The 23,185-nt window shown below is 42.3% G+C and overlaps 1 protein-coding gene across 1 annotated transcript in view; it reads left to right on the forward strand.

Moving 5' to 3' along the window:
- The window catches only part of LOC127969524 (CD209 antigen-like protein C), a 44,811-nt gene extending 33,565 nt beyond the window's left edge, over positions 1-11,246 (forward strand). The window contains exon 5 of the mRNA XM_052571546.1: positions 10,671-11,246. Coding sequence (XP_052427506.1) covers positions 10,671-10,803 — 133 coding nt within the window. The 3' untranslated portion in view covers positions 10,804-11,246. The remainder of the gene's footprint in view (positions 1-10,670) is intronic.
- The last annotated feature ends 11,939 nt before the right edge of the window (positions 11,247-23,185 follow it).

Genomic DNA, 23,185 nt, shown 5'->3' on the forward strand with positions numbered 1-23,185 from the left:
AAAATGTTGGATAGTCTTAGACTACAGTCTACTAAACAAAAATTAAAAGAAGACCTTAACACAAAGGATCATATGCATGCTATTTTTATTAAACAGTAAATAAATATAAGGCCTATATTATATATATATATTATTTAGGACTGTTGTTTTGGTTATATTCACAGTGCTGCTCTCTCCGACGAGAGAAATACAATACATTCACACATTACACTATTCCTTTTCGTTTAAAAACATTTCAAGCTTTCCGTAGCTATATTTTTAATGTACCTATGTGAGACACCATGATATTATGTTAATTAAAAAATTATACATTCATTATCATGAAAAATTAAAGTGATGAGATGGCGCTCCCTGTCATTAATGCACATTAATAACTTTTGCACAAACACTTAAATATGACATAGACAGTAAAAGAAATGGACACAGCGACCCCATTGGAACTCAATTGAGACAAGTGAAGCCAATTTTTAGCATTTTTTAGCACTTCCATTTCTGATGCGCAGACTCAAACGAAGCTTGACAACGTCAGCAGCCTGTCTGACAGATGTAAATCTTCTAGTAGCTGTGCGTGCAAACTACCATCGTTAATCTTGCAGAGACGGCGAGCTTGAGCGGGGAATTCTTTGGCGTGAGTGAGCAGGAGTAAGTATTCTGATTAATTATTTTGTATAGTATTTTAAAATGTAACGCCAGTACGCCATATTAAGTTAATTGCCTGCGAGCTTCTCCTCCTGTCTGTACGGTAATGCGACAGAGAGACGAGTGGTTATGACGCAATCGTTAGCCTATTTTTTACAAAAACTGTTTTATACGGGGTCATAATGAAACATAGAAGGTAATGGAGCCCTTTATACATTGTCGTGTATCTTTAGAAATAAATAATGGACAAATGGAGTTTTTAAACGCCTCAGATGTAAAGTTATTCGCTGTCAAAGTGACACCAAAATGAATGGGAGTCAATGGGAATGCTAACGCAGGTGAAGTTCTGCTAAAAGATGGCAGCCCCCACCCGACTTCAACTTCCGGTCGACTTCCTTGCCCCCTGGAATATGAGCTTCTTATCACGAGTAAAATTCATACCAACAGCCAACATATTTAGCTTGATCAGAAGGTTGACTGCAAGAGTTGAGCGGGATGTTAAGGGTTTGTCTGTTTCTTTTACTGATTATTTTCGGGTTAAAGCATGATTTAAACAGATTCACACTCAATCGCTTTTGCAATAATGCGTTCAAACAAATGTAATCTTACAGTGCTACATTATCAGCATGCTATCTGATTTTGAAATCTTGAAGTTAATCGATCAGTTTAGATAAAATAACTGACTTAGTATCATATGCATCTTTTACAAAGGTGTGTTTGAACTAAGAAACTGATGTTTCCTTCAGGCTGTAGATCTGCTGAATATCAAATTGTACCATAGCTTCATGTCTTTGTTTCTTTTCTTTTTACTGTTTAAGTTTTTTCCCTATGCCCACTGTATGCATGTGTGTGTGTGTGTGTTAGACTACTGTATGCATGTGTGTGTGTGTGTGTGTTAGACTAGTTTAAGTGTTTATGTAGTAAATAATATCTTAATTGTAACACACTTGAGGTTGTTCATTTTTTGTTCATAACTGAAGTTCCCTTTCGATACTTCACTCATACTGCGTATGGGGAAAAGCTCCTTTTTTCCTCGATACTGAAGCCTTTTTTCAATAACGCAGTGCAACTGCACTGCCATTGGTTTAATCTGTAAACTTTTTTAAACCAATGACAGCGCTGCGTAGCTGTGCGAGCCTGTGGCGATGCAGCGCGCCAAAGCCCGCCAAAATGGGCGGGGCGAATGGCTATATAAGCAGGCAATCGCCAGAGGAAATCAGATCTTACTCCTTCAGCGACGACTTCACTTCGCTGGAACTCTGCTGAACACCTTCGCCTTCGCCTGGAACGAGCTCTCGCCGTCGAAGAGGCACCGCAGCGGACCAGCTGAGACCGCCGACCGCCTGCAGCGCCGGCGTACTCGCAGACAGCCGCTCTCAGCGCCGATCTCGGGCCGCCCGCTTCCCGCTTCCGGCCGCTTCTCAGTGATCTCCTGCTGCCATCCGGCGATCGTAAAAGAGCTTTTCCAGCGGTTTTCACCACTCTAAAAGAGCGTTTCTAACGCCGTTTTAACGGCGACGGCCATGCCGCGCCACAGCTGTGGCACATGCAGAGCCCCTCTGCATGAGGACGACGGCCATGGTGAGTGTGTTTTCTGCCTGGGTAAACCCCATGCTGAGGCTGCACTCACTGAGACTTCATGCTGCTTTTGTGAAAGCATGAGTCTCGCCTCTCTGCGCTCTCGGATTGCTTTCTTTAATGAAAGTAATCCCGCCCCTCGCGCCCTCCCGTCTTTTTCCTCCAGCGAGCCGGCCAGGAAAAGACGGGGAAGAGGGGATCAGCGCCCGGATTTGGTTGAGCTCACACCGGCTCAGCGCCCGCGTGCCTCACCCTCTCCAATGAGAGAGCCGTCCCCTGTCCTCTTCTCACGCCCAGAGCAGCGTCCCTCAGCTGAAGCGAGCGACCTCGTCTCTTTTGGCGGATCGGAGGACGAGCCGCTTGACGACTCCATGTCTCTCGCGGCTTCTGAAACGGAGGACTGGGCCGGCGATTCTGACCCCGCCCACTTGCCGTCACTGGAGCCCATCGACGCCAGAGCTGGGATGGATGCCGAGCTTCTCCGCATCCTCTCCAAGGCCGTTGAGGAACTCCATCTGGAGTGGGCCCCCTCTGAAGAGCCAACACGCAGCAGGCTGGACGAGTGGTACCTGCCAGGACGCCGCCAGGCCCTCCGCCAGCGACCTGCCCCATTCTTCCCTGAGGTTCATGATGAGCTGACAAAGTCGTGGCGCGCCCCCTACTCGGCCCGCCTACGCACTTCCTCTGCAGCTCTCAGCTCAGTAGATGGCTCTCAGGAGAAGGGCTATGAGCAATTGCCGCCCCTGGACGAGGCCGTGGCTGCTCACCTCTGTCCCCCCGCGGCTGTGGGGTGGAAAAATAAGAGAGCCCTTCCTTCCAAGCCCTGCAGGACGACCTCTGCCATGGCTGGCAGGGCCTACACTTCTGCGGGCCAAGCCGCTTCATCTCTGCACACCATGGCCATATTGCAGATGTTCCAGGCAAAGCTTCTCCGTTCCCTGGATGAGTCTAGCTCTAGTGAACCTGCTTTCCGTGACCTCCGCAGCGCCACTGATTTGGCTCTGCGCGCCACGAAAGCCACGGCCCAGGCCATCGGATGATCCATGGCCAACCTGGTTGTGCTGGAGCGCCACCTCTGGCTCAACCTAACAGAGATTAAGGAGAGCGACAAAGTGGCCTTTCTCGATGCCCCAGTCTCTCCATGCGGCCTCTTCGGACCAGCGGTAGAAGGGTTTACAGAACGCTTCACTGCAGCACAGAAGTCATGCGACACTTCCTGCCCAAGCGCTCCACCTCTGCCCCGAGTCGCCCCAGGACTGCGCCGACTCAGCACCAGAGCAAACCTGCCCCTTCTACCCCCCAGGCGGCGCCCCCTAAGGAGCAGCACCCAGCTCGCCCCACTAGGCGCGCTAAACCGCCTAGACGTCAGGGCCCCCGGCAAAGGATTGTGCTGGACCCGACGCCCTCTAAATCCTCCTGATCGTTGGGGAAGAAAGAGGAAGGGGCAAAGTCCCGCTGTGGCCGGACCACCCCAGAAGCTATCTCCCCTGTCTGCTGTGCGACCTGGGCCCACTGTTGTTGCGTCCACGCAAAGCGCTGTTGTTATGGCGAACACAATAAATATTTCAAATTTTCAAAAAGAGAGCAGTTTTCCTCTTCCACACTCGTCAGTGTTCAGGCCCCTAATCAGAGGTCTGCCATCCGACACTATCCAGCCCCTTGTCACGCGGGCCGAGGCCTGGCAGGCCATCCCCGGAGTGTCCAAGTGGGTGTTGGGGATAATAAAACACGGCTTCTCACTGCAGTTCGCCCGAAGACCCAGCGTTTTCGCGGAGTGATTCCCACCTCGGTAGAGCCGGACGACGCTCAGGTCCTCCGCACCAAAGTGATGACGCTGTTAAGGAAGGGAGCCATAGAGATAGTTCCTCCCTCAGAAAGCGGGTCGGGCTTCTACAGCCGTTATTTCCTTGTCCCCTAGACCTCAGACACCTGAACCTTTCCCTCATGAAACGGAAGTTCAAGATGTTGACACTGAAGCAGATCCTCACGCAGATTTGCCCTGAGGACTGGTTCTTCTCGCTGGACCTGAAAGATGCTTACTTTCACATCCAGATAGCCCCCCATCACAGACAATTCTTGAGATTCGCGTTCGAGGGTGTGGCTTACCAATATACAGTCCTTCCCTTTGGGCTGTCTCTAGGTCCCCGCACTTTCACGAAGTGCATGAACGAGGCGCTTTCCCCTCTGAGACAGATGGGAATCCGCATTCTGAACTATCTCGACGACTGGCTCATTCTAGCCCAGTCACGAACCGAGCTAGACCTCAACAGATCCGTGCTCCTGAGCCACTTACAGTGCCTAGGACTCAGGGTCAATTTCGCCAAGAGCTCACTGCTCCCCAGCCAACGTATTACGTTCCTGGGAGCAGTTTTCGACTCCGTAAATATGAGGGCGGTCATATCACCAGAGCGCGCTCTGGTACTTCAGCAGCTCGCGGCCTCTGTCAAGAACAAAGCCTGTTTCCCTCTGAAGTTCTTTCAGAGGATGCTAGGGCTGATGGCTTCCGCCTCCACAGTTTTACAGCTCGGCCTCCTACGAATGCGGCCCTTGCAGTACTGGCTGAAACTCTGGGTCCCACATGTTTGGCGGCACGGCCGCTTTTGCATCAGGGTCAACCAGGCCTGTCTAGCAGCCCTGGAGCCTTGGATGAACCCTGTTTGGTTCAGTCGTGGAGTACCCCTACAGGCGGTTTCCAGAAGGACGGTGCTCTCAACAGATGCGTCCAACCTGGGTTGGGGTGCTCTGTGTGAGGGCAGACCAGCCTTCGGTTCGTGGTCCCACGAAGAAAGCCATCTCCATATCAACTGCCTCGAGATGCTGGCAGTAGAACGAGCCCTTCAATCCTTTCAGTCAATCTTGGAAGGGCGCCACATCCTAGTCCAGTCGGACAGCATGACAGTGGTGTCCTACATAAATCACCAAGGCGGCCTTTCGTCCAGCCGCCTCTGCGCACTGGCAAAGCGCCTCTTGGAATGGGCATTACCCAGGTTGCGATCGCTCAAGGCGACACACATACCTGGCAAGACGAATCTGGGAGCAGACATGCTTTCACGGAGCAATGTCCCCTCGGACGAGTGGATGCTCCATCCCCAGACGATTCTCAAAATCTGGGAGATTTTCGGGAAGGCAGAGGTCGACCTCTTCGCCTCAGAAAGCAACTCTCATTGCCCAACTTATTTTTCAGGGATACGCTGGCCCACAACTGGCCCAGCCTCCTTCTTTATGCTTTTCCCCCGATCGCTCTGATCCCTCAGGTCATCAGACGAGTCAGGGAAGACAGACACAGAGTCCTCCTAGTGGCCCCACTCTGGAGGACCCAAGTTTGGTCCTCGGAGCTTTTCAGGCTTTCCATGAAAGCCCCATGGCCGATCCCCCTGAGGCGGGACCTCCTCTCTCAGGCGAACAGGACAATCTGGCATCCACAGCCAGAACTCTGGGCTCTGCATGTATGGTCCCTCGATGGGAGCCTCTGAGCCTCCCCGGGGACGTGCTACACACCATTGCTCAGGCAAGAGCCCCGTCTACAAGACGCCTCTATGCCCAAAAATGGTCAGTCTTTGTTGACTGGTGCTTAGCACAAAACAAAGACCCTGTTGAGTGTGATGTATCTCCGATACTGTCATTTCTCCAGGAGCGTCTAGAAAAGGGTCTCACCCCTTCCACACTCAAAGTTTACGTAGCAGCCATTGCAGCATTTCATGCTCCTATTGCTGGCCAATCAGTGGGTCGAAACAGCCTCATTGTGCGTTTCCTGAGAGGTGCTAGGCGGTTGAAGCCCCCACGTCCTTTCACCGTTCCCACTTGGGACCTTCACACGGTCCTTGGAGCACTCAAAGGACCTCCCTTTGAACCGCTGTGGTCAGCTGACCTTCGGCCCCTAACGCTCAAAACCGCTTTGCTACTTGCTCTAGAATCGGTCAAGCGTGTTGGTGATTTGCAGGCCCTCTCGGTGAGCCCTGCATGCCTAAAGTGCTCTCGACGCCATTCAGAACACAGGTAATTTCCCTCTCAGCTCTGCCTCCGTTGTCAGGTGAGCGAGAGCTGGATTTACTCTGCCCAGTGAGGGCTTTGAGAATTTACATTGAGCGGTCGCAGCCATTCAGGCAATCTGACCAGCTTTTTGTCTGCTTTGGTGACCGCACCAAAGGGTCTTCGGTCTCAAAGCAACGCCTCTCGCGTTGGATAGTTGAAGCTATCGCTCTATGTTACTCCTCTATGAGCCTTGAGTGCCCCATAGGAGTTAGAGCCCACTCTACTAGAGGGATGGCCTCTTCATGGGCCTGGACTAGTGGTGTCTCTATCAAGGACATCTGTGAGGCGGCCAGCTGGTCCTCGCCGTCCACTTTTGTCAGGTTCTATAACTTGGATATCCCGACCTTGCATGCTCGGGTTCTTTCGGCTTGATACGACGGCCTTTAGCAGACTCTGTCATCATACCACCTCCAGTGAGCTAGCTCCCTCTCAGCAGTGTAGCGTCAAGGGTTCGATGGCTCCGGCCCTCTCACTTATCCTCTGGACCCCAGGGTGTTCAAGTTAAGTCTTGTCGTTCCCTACCGTGGCACGGCGTGGTTGAATTCGTTCCCCATACGCAGTATGAGTGAAGTATCGAAAGGGAACGTACTCGGTTACGAACGTAACCTCGGTTCCCTGAGATACAGAACGAGTACTGCGTTATATGCCGTGCCACGAGGCTGAAAAAAGGCTTCAGTATCGAGGAAAAAAGGAGCTTTTCCCCATACGCAGTACTCGTTCCGTATCTCAGGGAACCGAGGTTACGTTCGTAACCGAGTACATTTCTAATCATGCAGATTTTAGCTACATGCTCTGTGTAGTATTGTACAGTAAGAAATATTTTTTATTTAACCAGGAAATTAACGTTCTTAGAATTGACAGACAGTTGACACTGAGAGGTCAAGTAAAAACTTACAGCTGATCTAAATATTTATAACTTATAACTAGTTATGACTAATTATACATATTTCCCCTTTGAGCTGATTCGTAACACAGCAAACAGAGATTCGGTCTGTCTGCGGTGACTCTTGTAGCGATTCAAGAGGTTTCATGTTTTCTGACGCCTTTAAAAAAAAAGAGAGAGAGAGAGAACAACAACCAAAAAACAGGCTGAGCATCTCAGAACAAAATCTCCAGATGCTCTCCTGAGAACCAGACCGAAAAACCTGATCAGCTGTCTGAACTTTTGATGTACCAGCAACAACCTGAACATTTCAGAAACTTTACAACATCACCTTGAACCTCATTTACATCAACACAATCCTCATAGTTGAAACACTTATTTCAGTGTCCTTCTGCAGTGAGTTGAAGTTCCCTTTGACATAAATAATTGTAGTATTTCTGTAAAAACACTTCCTTTCTGCATAAATACTGGTCACACAAACAGATGAGGAACACAACACAGTCCACTACAGAGAGAGAAACTAGTGTTAGTTTACTGAATGTGGAAATGAAAATATAGAAAAGGGTAAAACTCAGAGAAGAAGAAACAACATGGATGATGTCTAAGAATATGTGAACGTCGTACGAGGTAAAGTCAGAACAGATATCACAGATTCAACGCCACGAGAATCCAGTCATATAGCACGGATAAAGATTCAATAAGAGACTCAGAAGACCGAACAGAAAGGATTGTTGATATCTACGTCAGTGCAGAGGCTGTAAGAGACATGAAACATAAGAAAGAGACAGAAGACTTCAACACAGAAGAACCCCGAACACCTCGACACACAGGTAACTGAGATTAAAGGACATTTTCTGATTATTCTCTCTCTTCCAGGTCCTCCAGTATGATCTGACATGCTCCATTTGTTGATGGTGGTTAATGGTTTATTTTTTTCCTGAAAGTGACTGATCATTTTGCTAGAGAAGACACTTATTTGTCAACCAGGTTCATGTGGATTCATTTAAAGCTTCCTAAATATGGATTTTAGAAAAGGTTTATTTTGAGACCTGTTCACGTTTTCCTCCAAAACCAAAAATGGATCATCGGCTGAAAAAAGAAAATCATATACAGTGAAACTCAGATGAGTAAATAATCGGGAAACCATTTTTGAGTGAACTGTTCCTCTGCATTTACTCACAAAACACAAGATCAAAAACCACACTAATAAACGTCTGACAAGCGTTAAAGTTAGTCTACAGTTCACATGTTTCAGAAGATGTGAGTCGTATGATATGAGGAAGTGAAGAGACTAACATCATATCTATCCTCTTCAGGAAGTGATGGTGTGATGATCAGAAGCTCCAGAGCAGCTGCAGTAGTGTTTGTGCTGCTGTGTGTTCTTCTGCTGACTGCACGCATTATACTGTGTGCCACCTTCACTCAAAAGAGACAACAGCTGCTGACTAAGATCACCAACCTTACAGTAGAAAGAGACCAGCTACTAACAAACAATATGAACCTCACAGAAGAGAGAGACCAGCTGAAATCAGAAAGAAATGATCTTCAGAAGAAGTTTGCGGGTTAGTTTCTTCAGTCTAACTGGAAACTTGATCTAAAGCAGACTCAGACTTTAAAGTGGACTGTCCTGGATCTGTTGTGTAGCTTATGCTTGTAATTGACCTTTCTTTAGCTCTTTATGTTTATAATGATTAATGATAATTTAGAGAAAAAACATGATCTTTTGTGATAATCAATCTTTGGCCTCAGATGAGACACAAACCTGTCAAATACACAGACTGCTTCAGTGTCTAGAGAGCACCAATGAGATCAGTTTAAAACACTGTTACAGAAACCTTCCTTTGAGAAACAGGTTTCCTTCTGAAAGTCATTGTCTGTTACAGTATACAACATAAACAGAGCGTACAGATACAGTGAAATTAAGAGATAAACTGTAAAGAGATCTTGCACTCAAAAAATTGAATATTCAATACTGTATACTGTCAGTTATTGTACAGTAATAATACTATAAACAACTATGATCAAATAAACACTACTAGTAGAAGTAATATAAATAACCTTTTTAATTGGGTTTAGATTAAAATTTAGTTCAAGTATCCCTAGCCCTAGTAAAAAAAAAACTATTTATTAAAAGTATATTTATTAAATATTAAGAATAGTTCAAATCTATTGACATATTTACTGATATATCGCTCTAGACTTACTGATATAACATTTATATTTCAGCTTTATTTGTAGTGCTACTTGTGCACAATGCACATCTCTCAATATTAATCCTACAGTGTGTTTAAATCTCACTGTTGATGAGGATTGTATGATCTCTGAATAATATTTAATGTCTTTAAATGCAAGATATTTCAAGTGTACCTGAAGTATAATTGATATAGTCCCACTTTAACACAATCAAATAAACTTCAGTGTATCTTTAGTTACACTTCAACACTAGTTCTGCACAATTCAAATGAATAAAGTACAAAGTTAGTTGTTCCAGTTTAGCAGACTTTAAGTTTACCAGTTTAATATACCACAAGTACAAGTGCAGTGTATTTTTATTAAGTACATAAATATGTAAATGTATTTGTAGTATACTTATCATTTTAGTGTATTTCTATTTCACTAGGGATGTCTTATCTGTGTTTATAGATGGATGGAAGTGTCATCAATCCAGTCTTTACTTCTTTTCCTCTGAGACGAAGAGCTGGGCTGAGAGCAGAAGATACTGTAGAGAGAGAGAAGCAGATCTGATCATCATCAACAACAGAGAGGAACAAGTGAGTGTGTGTGATAGAGAGAGAGAGAGAGAGAGAGAGAGAGAGAGTGTGTGTGTGTGTGTGAGAGAGAGAGAGAGAGAGTGTGTGTGTGTGTGTGAGAGAGAGAGAGAGAGAGAGAGAGTGTGTGTGTGTGTGTGTGTGTGTGAGAGAGAGAGAGAGAGTGTGTGTGTGTGTGTGTGTGTGTGAGAGAGAGAGAGAGCGAGAGAGAGAGAGTGTGTGAGAGAGAGAGAGTCTGTGTGTGTGTGTGTGTGTGTGTGTGTGTGTGTGTGTGTGTGTGTGTGTGTGTGTGAGAGAGAGAGAGTGTGTGTGTGTGTGTGTGTGTGTATGTGTGTGTGTGTGAGAGAGAGAGAGAGCGAGAGAGAGAGAGTGTGTGAGAGAGAGAGAGTCTGTGTGTGTGTGTGTGTGTGTGTGTGTTTGTGTGTGTGTGTGTGTGTGTGTGTGTGTGTGTGTGTGTGTGTGAGTGGTGTTTAGTTTTTAAATTAAGGAGAATGTGCTGAAATCAGTCTGTGCTCGTGTTATAAATCATGTTATTGTTTCTCTTCTCAGGATTTTGTGAAGAATATTTCTGGTTCTGATCATTTCTGGATTGGTTTGACTGATGTTGAAGAGGAGGACAGATGGAAATGGGTTGATGGCAGCAACATCAACATCACCTCTGGGTGAGAAATCACTGAACTGAACTGATTATTATCTAATAAATGATTGTCTCAGTCAGTATCATATCACACAGAAAGCAGCTCTGATCTAACGCTGATCTGTTGATGCAGGTTCTGGAAGTCTGGAGAACCAAACAGCCATCAGGGAAATGAAGACTGTGCTGACACTCAATCACTAGGATGGTTTGATACTAAATGTGATAGTAGTGTTAAATGGATCTGTGAGAAGAGTATCCTTAAATAAACGATACATTATAATAAAAATGTACATATATGCATCATGAACGGATAAATGTCAGTAATTTTACCTGTTTGTTTTTTTTAATGGCACATTAATTAGGTTATTCAGTATAAACAACTAAAAAATAAATATAACAAAACATTGTAATATTAAAATTTTCATATACAACTTTTTTAAATCATTTTCTTTTGAATTTTTAGATCTGAACTAAAATCTGAATGTGAAAAACAACAGCAATGTTTCTACAGACTGAAATAAAATCAGTAATACACTGATATAATAGAAATATTCATAAAAACAGCATTGATCCAATATTGTTAACCAAAATGATCATGATTTTAGGAGTATTACTCAGTACATCAGTAAAGTTTGATGTGAAATGTGACTCTTGCAGCTTTTTTGTAATTACAGTATGACAATAAACATGATTTACTTGTTTTCAAAAACTGGTTTATTTCCTGAACCACGTGAAGATGAATATAAATGGAAAATCACACAAACAGCTTCTAATGTTTGACTGAGAATATGAACAATAGTCTGACTGTAGAAATCAGGATATGATCTAACAAGTTTTCTTCTTTATAAACACTTTCTAGAATCAGTATGATCGGTGCATCACCAAATAGAGTCATTCGTTATCACTTTGTTTGTTTTATGCTAGTGAAAGCAAAAATTGCTTACACAGCAAGCCCAGATTTTACCCCAAAATGACTGACAGTTCCTTTAAAGTCCAGCCTCATTAAAGTGAGTGAATAATGGACTGAAGGAAGAGCATCAGATGCAGTCGCTGCTAAAAACTGTTCATCCGTCTGAACTTCTGATGAAACGACCTGAAGCTCATCAAACATCGAAGGGTTTCAACACCAGATGAACAAGCCCCTGACATCTTTACACACAAACAGACAAACTGTGCTAATGATTGTGTTTTCACATGTTTATTAATGGTCATTGTGTTTTTGAGGAATACCTGAGGGAAGGGAAGGAGTTATTGTGATATAATATATTCATTTGAACCTTGTTTACCTCACCAAGCGTTGTTGAAGATCAATGCAGAGAGAAAATGGAAAAAGGGCTTTGCAAATATTGACGTTATTGTAACACTTGTGTACATTTTTTATTCATTGTGTAATAGTTGTCGTTTGACCTCAGTCTGTTTAGTTACTCATTCTCTTCACCTGTTATTTAGTTCATTATCTCATTTAGTTTCAGTGTATTTATGACCGTCAGGTTTTGTGTAAATCAGTCTGTGTGTGTGTGTGTGTGTGAAGGGGAGGATTTTCTGAAGGTATTTTTGAGTCAAAATGACTGAACACCTGTGACAGTGTGTTTGTAGTTGTAGAGAAAAGCCACACATGTGTTTCAGTAAGTTTGAAGTCAGAGAGAAATGTTTTAAGAGTTGCAAACCTGTAGACTTTTTTTCTCTCCCACAAACACAACACAACAGTTACACCTTCTCAAATTCTTCATTGCAGATGCACAAATCCTATTCTACAGATCACAAATTAAGAAACTCGTACGCTCACATTATTGATACAATTGCTATTTTTTACAACTATTTTAATGTACAACATGGAGCTTTACACTTTTTTACATTATAGCATTTATTTGAATTACTGAGAGAGACTTTTAGTAATAACATTTTGTGTGATAGAGATAAATCTATATCTGTCAGGTAGGACTCGGGACACAGATGTAAAGGTGAATTCAGAACTGTGTTTATTAGAATAAGGTTTCAAGTGCTCAGTGTTTTCAGTTCCTCAGTGCACGGTGAAGCTCCGATCTTCTAGTGCAGGCTTGAATGTAATTCACATGGAGCGGGGAATCACACAGGTGAGTTTGACAGGAACACAGATGTCAAAGCCACAGTCAAGGATTGCTCATTAAAGTTCTCTTCCTTCTTATAAGCCAGAGACAGAACCAGCTCGGGGTAATCACAGGAGACTACAGCGACCGCCGAATCACTTGATGTTGCACAGTGATCCACGGTCCTGGGAACAGCAGAACAAGAACACAGGTTAGCGTAACACTAAGGTGAGTATACGTTACGTCTGGCTTGCAGGAGCTTGGAGACAACTTTGAGAAGGTCGTTCCCGTTGGAGGCTTGATGGGGAACTGAGGTGCGGGTGAGTGCTTTTATAGTGCCCTTGATTGGTTCTGTGATGCGTGGTAGGTGTGGCTGGTTAGTAATCAGGTGACTGTGAGCGTTGGTGATTGGTGGGGACCGGGCTTACCAGATCCCTGACAATACTCCTTCCTCCAGCTTCCTAACTCTCCGACGGGGGTCTACCTCTGGGTCGTGGAGTGGGTTTTTCGGGATTCTGAGTATGAAAGTCTGTGAGCAGGTTGGGGTCGAGGATATCTTGACGAGGTACCCAACATCTTTCCTCTGGTCCATAGTCCTCCCAGTCTACAAGATACTCCAGTCGCCCACCACAACGTCGGGAGTCCAGTATCTCTCGTACCGTATAGATGGGTTCGGCGTCAATGGGTGGCGTCAGGGACTGGGTCTGTGGGGGGAACAGAGACAGGAGCGTGAAGGGGTTTTAGCAGAGAAAGGTGAAACGTGGGGTGTATCCAATATTGTGCAGGGAGGAGTGGACGATATGTGACAGGGTTCATTTGTCGTTCCATGAGGAAAGGTTCAATGTACTTAGGGCTGAGCTTTTTGCAGGGTTGTTTTAGACAGATATCTCTGGTAGATAGCCATACCAGTTGACCAGGTTGGTACATGTGGTTCGGCCTTCGATGCATATCAGCAAAGAGTTGTTGACGATTCACGGCTTGTTGGAGATGCTGATGGGCCTGGTCCCAAACCCTCTCACTATTTTCGAACAAGGTATTGACAGCAAGGACTTCCGAAGGCTCACCTGACCAGGGAAACAGCGGAGGCTGATAACCTAGGACACATTGAAATGGGGTACGGTTAGTGGATGAGTGACGGAGTGAGTTTTGGGCGTATTCAGCCCAGATGAGGTAATGGTTCCACAGGTTTTGGTTTTGATGGCAGAAAGTTCACAAGAAGCGACTGATATCCTGAATTTTGCGCTCAGTTTGTGCATTTGTCTGGGGATGATAAGAAAGAAGTGACTGTGTGACATTGAGTAATGAGAAGAAAGCTCGCCATACCCGGGAAATGAATTGTGGTCCACGGTCAGACACAATGTCTTATGGGATCCCAAAGTTCAGAAACACATGTTTGAAAAGGAGTTCAGCAGTCTCAAAGGCTATTATGATGTAATTGTTCTGATGATTTTATATTTGTATAAATGTATGTTTTAACACTGAGATATGATTTTCAATAAATGTTTATGAAACTACAATTGTTACTTTATTTCAACAATGCACAGCTGATACTAATCGTCTATCAAACTATACGATGTGAAAAAATATAATACAAGAGGTGGAACATTAAGATATAATACATTTTATAAGTCACTCTTTATGGTATAGTTCACTTTAAAATGCAAAATCTGTCATCATATACTCAGTCTCAAGTTGTATTAAACCTGTATGAATTTCTTTCTTCTACTGAACACAACGGAAAATATTTTGAAGAATGTTTTTAATCAAAGAGTTAACCGTCCCTTTTCTGAGGCGTTTATGACCAGTAGTGGCAGTGTAATCATTACTGATAAAGTGCCAGCCACAGACAAATGTGCTGCCTCTAATGATTGTAAACTTTTGTCCTTCTACTCGTCTAATAGCATATATCCACTTCTTCCTCAGACATTTATCTCCAGGAAAACCGTTTGAAAACTCAAATATGGTTGACGCTGCTTATTATTTTTGCAATGAGGGACACTACAGTGTTTTTAAGTCTGGGTAATTTTATAGAATTCTTTATCCAAACAAAGTCTTCTTCACCTGTTTTTTTCTGACTGTGCTGAACCCGATGAGTATTTTTCTGTCCAATGCAAATTCAAGCAGTAAACATAAATGCACAGCAATGTGAAGGGGTAGACATGACACACACACACACACACACACAGAGAGAGAGAGAGAGAGGCAAATGTATGTTACATAATTTATAAAAGCAGACAATTCAAAAGATATCAGACAACAGCAAACTCTAACCTTTGACAAAAATATTGATTTTTTATATTTTTAAAATGATTAAATACATGTTCAAAAAACATATATCAAAGTTATGAGAAGTTGAAACATGAAGAAAAATTGACCTGAAACTGATCTGAAATGAATGCGTCCCTGTGGATCTCTGCTGGATATATGTGATCATTGCACTTTATTTCTTCAGCTATATCTCATAAAGTTTTTTCTCAAAGCTGCAGATGGCAGTATTCTCTAACACATGGGCCAATATCCACAAACCTTTTATATTTCATTAATGTCATAATTTCAGTGATTTTTTTTCCATTAAAATGAAGGGAGAGAGAGATTAATAAAACAGTATAATTAATGCCAAGGGTCTTCACAATAGTGAATAAATAAATTAGCAGTAACTACTAATGTGTTTTAACCCTCTGGCCCTCTTCGTTTAGGAGTCACACTTACCTCCTTCGCAGTCAAAAGTGACCGAAGCCTTGAAATGTAACTTTTTTTTCTTCAGGAAAACTATTTTCTCCATTAGAATTAATATATTTTTTTTTTATCTCTTTATTTAATTACTATTAAACAAATGCAATATTTCACATTAAAATAGAGTGAAAGCATTTAAAATAAAAATAAAAATTATGTGAGAATTGGGAAATCTGGAGGCATTAAAAAGTAAAAACTTGTGTAATGTTGTTGTAACCTCGTGTATTAACACCTTATATAGATATATACAGAGGCTTTTGGATTCCCATAGTGTTTTAGACCTCATATCCTCATTATTTTTTAGGTTTTGCATTTAGATCTATATCTAGACATTACTTTTTTTCAAGGTTTAGATATTTTTGGTTAGATAAGAATCAGGTTTTACATTATGATTACACTGTAAAACATCATAGCCCAAATAAGTTATATGAACTTACTTTTCCTCTTTAACTGAAATTGTCATTTTAAGTTTTGGATACTGAACTTAAGTTTATAAGTTATTGAAAATTTAAACGTAAAGTAATGTGTTGTCTTGACTTCTTCTGAGTTTTGTCTGGCTTGTAAAAGTTAATTTAACTCGTGTCTGTAAGTTATATGTTGGGGAGGGGCGATACACGGAGAGCGCGAAAAGCGAAATACAGAGAGAAGTCATCGCCATTTTGAGTTAATGCAGCTGCCTGGAGACCTTACACGAATTTGTGTCGAGAAACACAAAGAATGCGAGGAAAGTGAGTTTTTGTTTTTTTATTTGTAATGATAAATTAATATGACACCACAAGTTTTTCCCTCGTTAATTCACTGTGCTCCAGAGCCTCAAATGCTAAAATAGTTATATCACTTTGGTTCACAGTGCTTATATTTTAGTTGGTCTTCGAGCTGAAGTCTGCAGGTATTATTATTTATTGCACTGACCGTGCTCCGCGAGTGTAAGACCGTTGGTCAGTTGAGCCACCATCTGTGAACACCCGGTCAAGCCTGCCGTCGCCTGGACTTTGCTGCACGAGTTCACGTCTGTTTGTGGATGTACGTTACGTTAAGGTGTCGCCATACATTAAGCTTCCAAAAATCGTCTTTCTCTGCTTTTTGGCCATGCCACACATTTGTACTGTAATTAAAAACTAGACAAATGTTCAAATCCAGGCAGCGCTGGCTTGACCGGGTGTAACGTTACACAGATGAAGACGCACTTGACTGGGGCAATATAAGGACACGGGTTTTTCCCTCGCTAATTTTACTAGAGCCTCAAATGCTAAAATAGCTTAATATTTCACTTCGGTTTTCAGTTTATATATTTTAGTTACTTTTAAACGTTACTGACAGCTGTTTGTCTACTGATTTTTGTATAACATAATGTCATATGCTTATTTCGTATCGCAACTACTGATATGCTACTGCTTTTTCACACCTGCTTTTTACAGCTCTTCCTCTTCAAAGTTATTGTCAGCCTAAGATATAAGGTTAAGGTTGTCACCCTTCAGAGTTTTCAAGAAGCTGATTTTAAGGACATTCATGTTACATTGAGGTACAGTTAACACATCCTTACTGATATTAAAATCGTTTGCTGTTTAACTTGTATATTTTTTGCAGGACTAATGCAGTCACACAACATATTTAATGCAGACCATGCAATTATTTTTGTTCAATTTCATTTGCTTAGTCTATTTTGCTTCTACTGATATGCTACTGCTTTTCCACACCGATATACAGCTGTTGATTCCTCTTCAAAGTTATTGTCACTCTAAAGATATAAAGTGTCACCCTAAAAAGTTTTCAAGAAGCTGTGTGAAGGACATTCATTTTACAATAAGGTAATTGTGAACTTGCTTATTTTTAAAACATCCTTTATTCTTGATTTTATTACTTGTCATGACCTCTATATATGACCTCTTTAATCATTTAAGTTATAAGATGGCATGTGATTTATTGATATGTGATTATTTTTCATCTGTATATATATATATATATATATATATATATATATATTGGAGTCACTCAGTATTGTTTATAATTGTATGTAGGACACAAATTGAAACAGAAGAAAAGCTGCCTTGGCCTTCTACGCTTCCTTTCAGAGGAGACTTCTGAGATAATCAAGATGTGTGATGTCAGTAAATATATTTAAATCTTGTGAATGTACTGATGATACTGAATTCATTGTAGAGCAATATGTGTAGGGAAAAAGTAAATCAGCCATTACAATATATTTATTATTATTATTTTATCCCAGAATCCGCAATAATTTATGCTAAAATGCTTTTTTGACTGTCAGTCAATCTAAGTACTATACTATATATCAGATCATGTCATCAATAATATCATGTACAAATCTAACAAAATATTAAAGTTTTTTTTTGTTTTGTTTGTTTTTTGCTTTATCTGGAATCTCCAATGCTGAATGTTGGTCAATTGTTTACTATAAGGAAAAACTTTTATATATATATATAAAAAAAAAAATAATACTTTGAGCATTTATTGGAAATAGACCAATTTCACATGTGTTCTTATTGCTTTTAGTGAGCGTTTACAACATGAGTATTGTTCAACACAGTCAATGACCATGTATTGTGCAAATCATTCAAAGGTCAGAAAGCTACATGTACTTGTTTATATAGAGAACACTTACAATCTTTAAAGTGATTGATGAGCCATTATTTTGTATCATTACACATGGCCTGCCACTCCTCATTGTTCCACAATTCATGCCTTTTTCTTTCCCCCTCAGTTATATTTTACATCTACCTTTCTTCTACTTCTGTATATTATTAGAGAAACTTTGATGTTTTGATGAAATGGATGTAGCACTTGTGTTCTTAAATGGCTTTTTAAAACCTGTTTTCTTACAAGAATTTGTATTCTCAAACCAATGTTAAAGCTTGTACAACATTACTTGAATTTTTTAATATTTCAAAAAAAATTTTTACATTTTTGAGCAGACCAGTTACAAGTCTATTTATTATGATTAGAGTTTTCTTGAACCGATAATGTAACATAGTAAGTTGTTTTAACTCAGAGCATCAAGTTTAAACAACAAATGACCATTAGTTTAATAAATTGTAAAACTTAACTTCTTGAGTTGAAACAGAGTATCTGTAAGTTGAGTTAACTCACATTTTTAAGGCAGCAGGTGAACTTTCGTTTCTAAGTTTAACCAACTTGAAATGTTTTAACAGTGTACAGTCAATCATTAAAATCTTGTTAGAAAGGGAACACATAGAAAGCATTTTTGTTACTCAGTATTTGATAATTAAAAAAATAAATTAAACAAAATAAGGAATGTGATAATTCGAATCACTATACAAACATTTTGTAATTCATTAATATTTTATTCAATGTACCTCAATATTATACCAACTTTTAAAAACTATAAAACTATTCATGTCACAATTTTAATGCAACATCTACAAGGCTACCTCAAACATAAACCATTAGAAGACGTAATTGTCACGGTTGGTAAACCATGATCTCTGGGTTTTAGCTGGATTTGAATGTTGATGATTTGGCGTGATCTTGGATCATTTGGTTCTTCGAAGCTCATCCTGGAGCTGCTGTCATAGCAACAGGTCCGTTAGCTTAAACCTGGTCGGGAGCAGCTTATTTCATGTAAACAGCATTAGATCGCTTCTTTTCAACCAGAACTGATACTCAAAATATGTCTGCTACCACCGCTACTTTATTACAAGAGTATCGTACTGATCCAGGGACAATAATTTAAAATAATAATAATTTAAAAAAATAATTTAAAAATAATATAAAAATGCTGTGTAGTCCATAACAGCCTACTATAGACACAGCCAGTTTTACTCACTGAAATATTTATTTGTCATAAAAGTATTACTTCATAATTGTATTAGAGTCTTACACACTATACAGATAATAGAGTCGTGCATTATTTTGAGTGATGAGTGCTATTATAAGAGTGGCTTGATGTAGTGCAGGAGATGCAGATAACATGATATTGACCCTTAAGAAACTTTCATTAAAGGGGGGGTGAAATGCTATTTCATGCATACTGAGTTTTTTACACTGTTAGAGAGTTGGATTCCCATGCTAAACATGGACAGAGTTTAAAAGTTGTACGTTTGAAGGAGTATTTCTGTTCCAAAAATACTCCTTCCGGTTTGTCACAAGTTTTGGAAAGTTTTTTTTGAGTATGGCTCTGTGTGACGTTAGATGGAGCGGAATTTCCTTATATGGGTCCTGAGAGCACTTCTCCTGGAAGAGCGCGCGCTCCTGTATAGCAGAGCAGAGACATTCACTGATCAGAGCGAGAGCGTCGCAAAATGTCACAAAAGGAGTGTGTTTTTGGTTGCCAGGGCAAGACAACACTGCACAGATTACCAAAGAAAAAACAGCATTAAGGGACCAGTGGATGGAGTTTATTTTTACAGAGCATCAACAGAGTTGTGCAAGTGTTTGTGTTTGTTCCCTGCATTTCTAAAATGCTTGTTTTACAAACAAAGCCCAGTTTGACGCCGGATTTGCACATTGTTTATTTCTTAAGGATGATGCAATCCCAACGAAAAAGGGTCACGATCGTGTGTTGGAACCGCAGGCGGTGAGTAAAACTGCTTCAAATATCTCTGCCTCCTTGTTAATGCGTCCCCTTCCAATGTTCCATTCCATGAACATTTAACTGTTCATGAGGTAGATTGCCTGGGGAAAGAAACTGTTTTTGTGCCTTGCTGTTCTGGTATTTGCGGCTCTGAGACGCCGGCCAGATGGCAAAAGTTCAAAGATGGGGTGACTTGGATGTGAGGGATCCAGAGTGATTTTATGAGCCCTTTTCCTCACTCTGGATGTATACAGTTCTTGAAGGGTGGGCAGGGGAGCACCAATAATCCTTTCAGCAGTCCGAACAGTTCTCTGTAGTCTTCTGATGTCCGATTTTGTTGCTGAGCCAAACCAGACAGTTATAGAAGTACACAGTACAGACTAATTGACGGCTGAGTAGAACTGTTTCAGCAGCTCCTGTGGCAAGTTAAACTTCCTCAGCTGGCGAAGGAAATACAACCTTTGTTGGGCCTTTTTCACAATGGAGTCAAAGTGATTGTCCCACTTCAGGTCCTGAGAGATGGTGGTTCCCAGGAATCTGAATGACTCCACTGCAGTCACAGTGCTGTTCATGATGGTGAGTGGGGAAAGTGCAGGTGGGTTTCTCCTAAAGTCCACGATCATCTCCACTGTTTTGAGCGTGTTCAGCTCCAGGTTGTTAAGACTGCACCAGACAGCCAGCTGCTCAACCTCTTGTCTGTAAGCAGACTCATCACCGTCCTGGATGAGGCCGATGACTGTAGTGTCATCTGCAAACTTCAGGAGCTTGACAGAGGGGTCTTTAGAGGTGCAGTCGTTGGTGTACAGGGAGAAGAGCAGAGGGGAGAGAACACATCCCTGAGGGGCGCCAGTGTTGGTGGAGCAGCTGTTTGATGTGAATTTCCCCAGTCTCACTAACTGTTGCCTGTCTGTCAGAAAGCTGGTGATCCACCGACAGATAGAGCTAGGAACAGAGAGCTGGGTCAGTTTGGTCTGGAGGGTTGTTGGGATGATGGTGTTGAAAGCCGAAGTAAAGTCCACAAACAGGATCCTCACATAAGTCCCTGTTTTGTCCAGATATTGCAGGATGAAGTGCAATCCTATGTTGATAGCATCATCTACGGACCTGTTTGCTCGGTAAGCAAACTGCAGGGGGTCCAGTAAGGGTCCAGTGATGTCCTTCAGATAACCCAGAACCAGTTTTTCAAACGACTTCATGACGACAGATGTTAGAGCCACAGGCCTGTAGTCGTTAAGTTCTGCTATCTTGGGTTTCTTTGGGATGGGGATGATGGTGGAGCGTTTGAAGCAGGAAGGCACTTCACACAACTCCAGGGATCTGTTGAAGATCTTTGAAAAGATGGGGGCCAGCTGGTCAGCACAGATTTTCAGACAGGCTGGTGTAACACCATCTGGGCCTGGTGCTTTTCTTCTTTTGTTCTTCTTGAAGACCTGGCGCACATCATCTTCACAGATTTGAAGAGCAGTAGGTGTGGAACGGGGGATTGCAGGAGGTGTTAATGGTTGTGCAGGAAGATGGTCAGAATGGGTGTTGGGGGTTTCAAATCTGCAATAAAACTCATTCAGGTCGTTAGCAAGCCGTTGATTAGCCTCAGTGCAAGGGGATGGTGTCTTGTAGTTTGTGATGGCCCTCAGTCCTCTCCAAACTGAAGTTGAGTCGTTGGAAGAAAACTGGTCTTCCAATTTTTTAGCGTAGGTCTTTTTAGCCGCTCTGATCTCTTTGTTCAGTGTGTTCCTGGCCTGATTGTACAAGACCCTGTCCCCATTTCTGTAGGCATCCTCTTTAGCCTGACGAAGATGTCTGAGTTTTACTGTAAACCATGGCTTATCGTTGTTGAATGTTAAATAAGTCCTGGTAGGAATGTAAACATCCTCACAGAAACTAATATAGGATGTTACGGTCTCTGTGAGTTCGTCCAGATCGGTGGTAGCAGCTTCAAAAACACTCCAATCAGTGAGGTCAAAACAAGATTGTAAATCCTGCTCCGTTTCGCTGGTCCATCTCTTCACAGTCCTTACTACAGGTTTAGCAGATTTAAGTTTCTGTTTGTAGGATGGTATAAGATGAATCAGACAGTGATCAGAACGTCCCAAAGCTGATCGTGGAACAGAGTGATATGCGTCCTTTATTGTGGTGTAGCAGTGATCCAATATATTACTGTCTCTGGTGGGACATGTAACATGCTGTCTGTATTTTGGCAGTTCACAGGAGAGATTGGCTTTATTAAAGTCCCCAAGAATGATTAAAACAGAGTCCGGGTGTTGTTGTTCTGTCTCTGTGATCTGATCAGCGAGTTTCTGTAAAGCTGAGCTCACGTGCGCTTGCGGATGGATGTAAACACTAACCAGAATGAACGAATGAAACTCCCTCGGCGAATAGAACGGCTTGCAATTGACAAACTGCATTTCTAGATCAGGACAGCACATCTTCTTTAACACAGTTACATCTCTACACCATCGCTCATTGATGTAAAAGCATGTCCCGCCGCCGCGCGATTTCTGAGTAGACTCTGATTCGCGATCCGCTCTGAACAGCTGAAAGCCCGGCAGATGGAGCGCGCTGTCCGGTATGGCGTCATTTAGCCAGGTTTCCGTGAAACACAGAGCAGCAGAGTGTGAGAAATCCTTATTTGTCAGAGAGAGCAGAAGCAGTTCGTCCGTTTTGTTGGGTAGAGAGCGGAGATTTGCCAGATGGATGCTAGGCAACGGCGTTCGAAATCCGCGCTTCCTGAGTCTGACGAGCGCTCCCGCTCGCTTCCCCCGTCTGCGCGTCCTGAAGCGCTTGATCAGCGCCGCCGCTCCTCCGATAACAACGTTCAGTAAAACGTCTGAATAATTTAAATCTGGTAAAAGATCTTGTGGTGTGTTCTGCCGAATGTTCAGCAGTTCATCCCTGGTGAAACTGATAGTGTTTGTTAAACAAAAAACAGGAAAAACGAACAAAAACAGTACAAACACTGGAGAGCCAAACACTGAAGCAGCCATGCGCGGCGCCATCGAGTACAAGAATTTTCAAGATAGTACAAGATATATATATATAAGGCAGTTCTTAAGGCGAAAGGGGGTCAAACACAGTATTAGTATGGTGTTCCTAATAATCCTTTAGGTGGGTGTATGTAATGTTCGAACATTCTGACACACGCACGTGATTGGACAGAATGTGAGGCTTAGTTTATCATTGATCACTTGATTCTCTGAAAACAATACGTGCTCCAGCACACAGCTTCATGAGAAATTGCGCTGCTTATGCACTTTGAAGCTTCAGTGTCATATGTAACATCACTAGCATAAGGTAAGA

Source organism: Carassius gibelio, chromosome A4, assembly GCF_023724105.1.
Source record: "Carassius gibelio isolate Cgi1373 ecotype wild population from Czech Republic chromosome A4, carGib1.2-hapl.c, whole genome shotgun sequence".
Lineage (NCBI taxonomy): Eukaryota > Metazoa > Chordata > Actinopteri > Cypriniformes > Cyprinidae > Carassius > Carassius gibelio.